Genomic DNA, 3066 nt, shown 5'->3' with positions numbered 1-3066 from the left:
TATCCAATTTTTTGGGAGCTTACACCAATGATTTCTACAACCTAGGATCAGCTGCCTCATGCCATTTTTCTAGTATCAATTATCCGACATAAAAAAAACCGAAATCATTGGTGTAAGCTCCCAAAAAATTGGATATTTTTATAATTCTTACAATTAGAAAAAAAACACCCAAAAAAACAAGGCAGTAAGAACATAACCAACGGTCCTTCCACACTCAACAAGCATGTCATTCCACACTCTTGTTTTTTAATTTTTCTGGACAATTTCTGAGTCGCGTGCTTAGCAATCTTATTACAAGATTTACACATTCTTCCCCGGATTCTCTAAGGCTTCCTCCACAGGGCCTTTCATTCTCTCCGTTTTCTTCTTCCTCCCTTCGTTTGAGAAATGTTGGGATTTAAAACCAAGAGCTGAAAAGAAGATTTAAGAGTTAAAATCAAATAAGATTTTTATCATTGCAAAGATAAAAAAACAAACTAAATAAATTACCTTGAGGTATCAACTATAGGCTCTTCAACTGGAGGTGCTTCATTATTCATTGCATCCGTTTTGTTGATAGTTTCCTTAAGCTCCGAAACTCCAATAGACATTTCACTCATCTTCTGAATAAAATATGCATATGTCTCAACACTAGTTGATGCATCATAAGCCAATTGAGTAGCAACCTTGATACAATGGGCAACTCTTAATGGCTCATGGTCTTCATGACCGGCCACTAGTCCACCATCAAACACCGCTCTGTATGTGTTTGCCTTTTGCGTCCACCGTTTCAAAATAAAATGATCTGGAATCTCTTCGATGTCATAACGCTGAAAAAGCTTTAAAATGTGAGCACAAAGTAATTCTTCGAACTGAAAATTCTTACATTCACAAATACCCTCCAAAGTTCCTCTATTAAAAGTCACTTTCCAAATTGAAGTTTGCTTAATGTCTCTTGTCTTCACCGTATAAATTCCTGTTCCATGTATGTCTATCTCTTCTCCCACAATTCTATACTTCATCTTAGCCTTTTCTAAATGTTTCTTGAATTTATTGAAAGCACTAATGGTATAAACTTTACCTGCATGCTTGAGGAGGAAAGCATCCTTAGCCACAATCACGAGAAGTATGTTCGTATGGTAATCGATTCCTTTCATTCCGGCTATCGATTCCAAAGACCTCTCATTACCATGGACAAATTCTATAAGTGTAGTCGTCGAACTAACGAATTGATCATAATGAGAATTCATTGATTCACTTCAGCCCGTCATTATGCATACCAAAAAAAATGTCATTGTGATAAGCGGAACCCAAGACGTCACGGGTTTTATATATTTCATCAACCAAGTATTTTCAGTCAAGTTATACTTCAACAATGAGCGCAGACCACCTGCTTTCAAAATCAACAATCCTATATGACTTCCAAATAATATATGTAAGCTCAAACACAAAGCATCGAGCCTATGGTAAACAAATGACAACTTCTCTCGAAAATTTCTGCATAATGTGCCAAAGACAAAATCGATGTCGAATAGTAGGGAAAACTTTTCTAACTGCTGCGATCATCGCTAAATCTTGGTCGATAAAGTATTGAAGTTGGTGGATCGACCACCCATAGCTGCAAGCCATGTCCTAAAACAACCACACAAATGTCTCTTCCGCCGTCTCATCAAGTAGTAGGGCACAACCAAACCGAATGGATTATGTGGTGGTTGACTCGATAAAAGGGGCAAATGGCATACCGTAAACATTAGTTCTATATGTTGTATCAAAAGATACGACATCCCCAAAGTACTCATATTGGACACGGGACCTTCCATCAACCCAAAAGAAATTTACTACTACACCTTTTGTATCTAATTGAACGGCATAGTAGAACTGAGGATTTTCAGCACTCTTCTGCCTAAAATAGTGAAGCACGGCTGTTGCATCATTATCTTTAGGCATTTTTCTCGTCAAACCATAATGGTGGTTCCAACAATGCTTTCTCCGAAACCCAATCTCATCCCCATGGAAAACGTCTGCCACTTTCCCTACAGGTATACCGTTGTCATGAAAAACCTCTGTCAAACTCTTTGCAATCTATATTTTTGTTACCTTTCATATATTGTCTCTTTGATGGAGTGATTGGCTATGGCGATTTTCAGCCAAACTCACATCATATATATCTTCAAGTTTTCTTTTTGTAACTCGCATTCTAGCTTGGCAACCACATCTAATAGTCGAAGTACTTCTCGAAGCTACACCTTCAATTTCTTCTTTCTTGTTATGGACCCCCTCGCGTGAGCAAACCAATAGACAATTAGAAGGCAATTCCACACCCGTTTGTTTTTTATCCATAGTCCGAACACGAATCTCAAATCCCTCCTGTTTACCAAACTCTCTGTAGTAAGTCTTTGCTTCATCAACACTATTAAATTTCATACCTAAGTGTGGAGCAACTAATTTATTAACGTCATTACTTTGAGAATCAGTACAACAAGAAGAAGTGCCAACAAAGCTCTAACATTTTCTTCCATTTCTAGCAAAAAGAAACAGAGAAAATATCAAATGACGCAAAATAGATATTAATGACTCCCATATATTAAATTGACAATTTTAACGCGTCTATTCTAATTAGCAAAAAACGATTATGGTATAAAAGAGGGCTATAGAGCAATTCTTCGAGAACAAACAACTAAGAATTCTAATTCGAAAAGAAAGCACTTAAGTTCAAAAGGACAATATCAAAGCAAAGAATATTAACTTCTTACAAATTGGAAAAACCAAAAGAACGATAAAATAAGATTAACTTACCTTGGTTTACAGAGATGGCTAATTCCAAAAAAATAGTATAGTGATTTTTTGTGAAAAAGAAAGATAATGGGCTCCAATTGAATAGTCGGGTGATCTTTTGTGAAGAAGAAACCGGCATGGGTTTATCTGTAGAGAGTGAGTGAGGAAGAGAGAGGAAGAAGAAGTCTCAGAGTGTTTTGTTGGGTTTTTTGTTTTTTTTATGAATAGAAAATCAAGATGACCATTATACCCACCCTAAATTCTTTGTTTGATAAGGAATAGTTCTTGGACGTTGGATGGGTTGTGATCAAA

General features: G+C 36.5%; 1 protein-coding gene across 1 annotated transcript; it reads right to left on the bottom strand.

The window, feature by feature from the left end:
• Positions 1–485: 485 nt before the first annotated feature.
• Positions 486–1229, bottom strand: LOC147492308 (protein FAR1-RELATED SEQUENCE 9-like). Its single transcript, XM_086567465.1, has one exon. The coding sequence runs from the start codon at positions 1227–1229 to the stop codon at positions 486–488; it is 744 nt and encodes a 247-aa protein (XP_086423591.1).
• Positions 1230–3066: the final 1837 nt, after the last annotated feature.

This window comes from Coptis chinensis, chromosome 6 (assembly GCF_015680905.1).
Source record: "Coptis chinensis isolate HL-2020 chromosome 6, ASM1568090v1, whole genome shotgun sequence".
NCBI classification, from domain to species: Eukaryota; Viridiplantae; Streptophyta; class Magnoliopsida; order Ranunculales; family Ranunculaceae; genus Coptis; species Coptis chinensis.
Note: the sequence above shows the minus strand (reverse complement) of the source record. Positions and strands in the feature narration are given on the sequence as shown.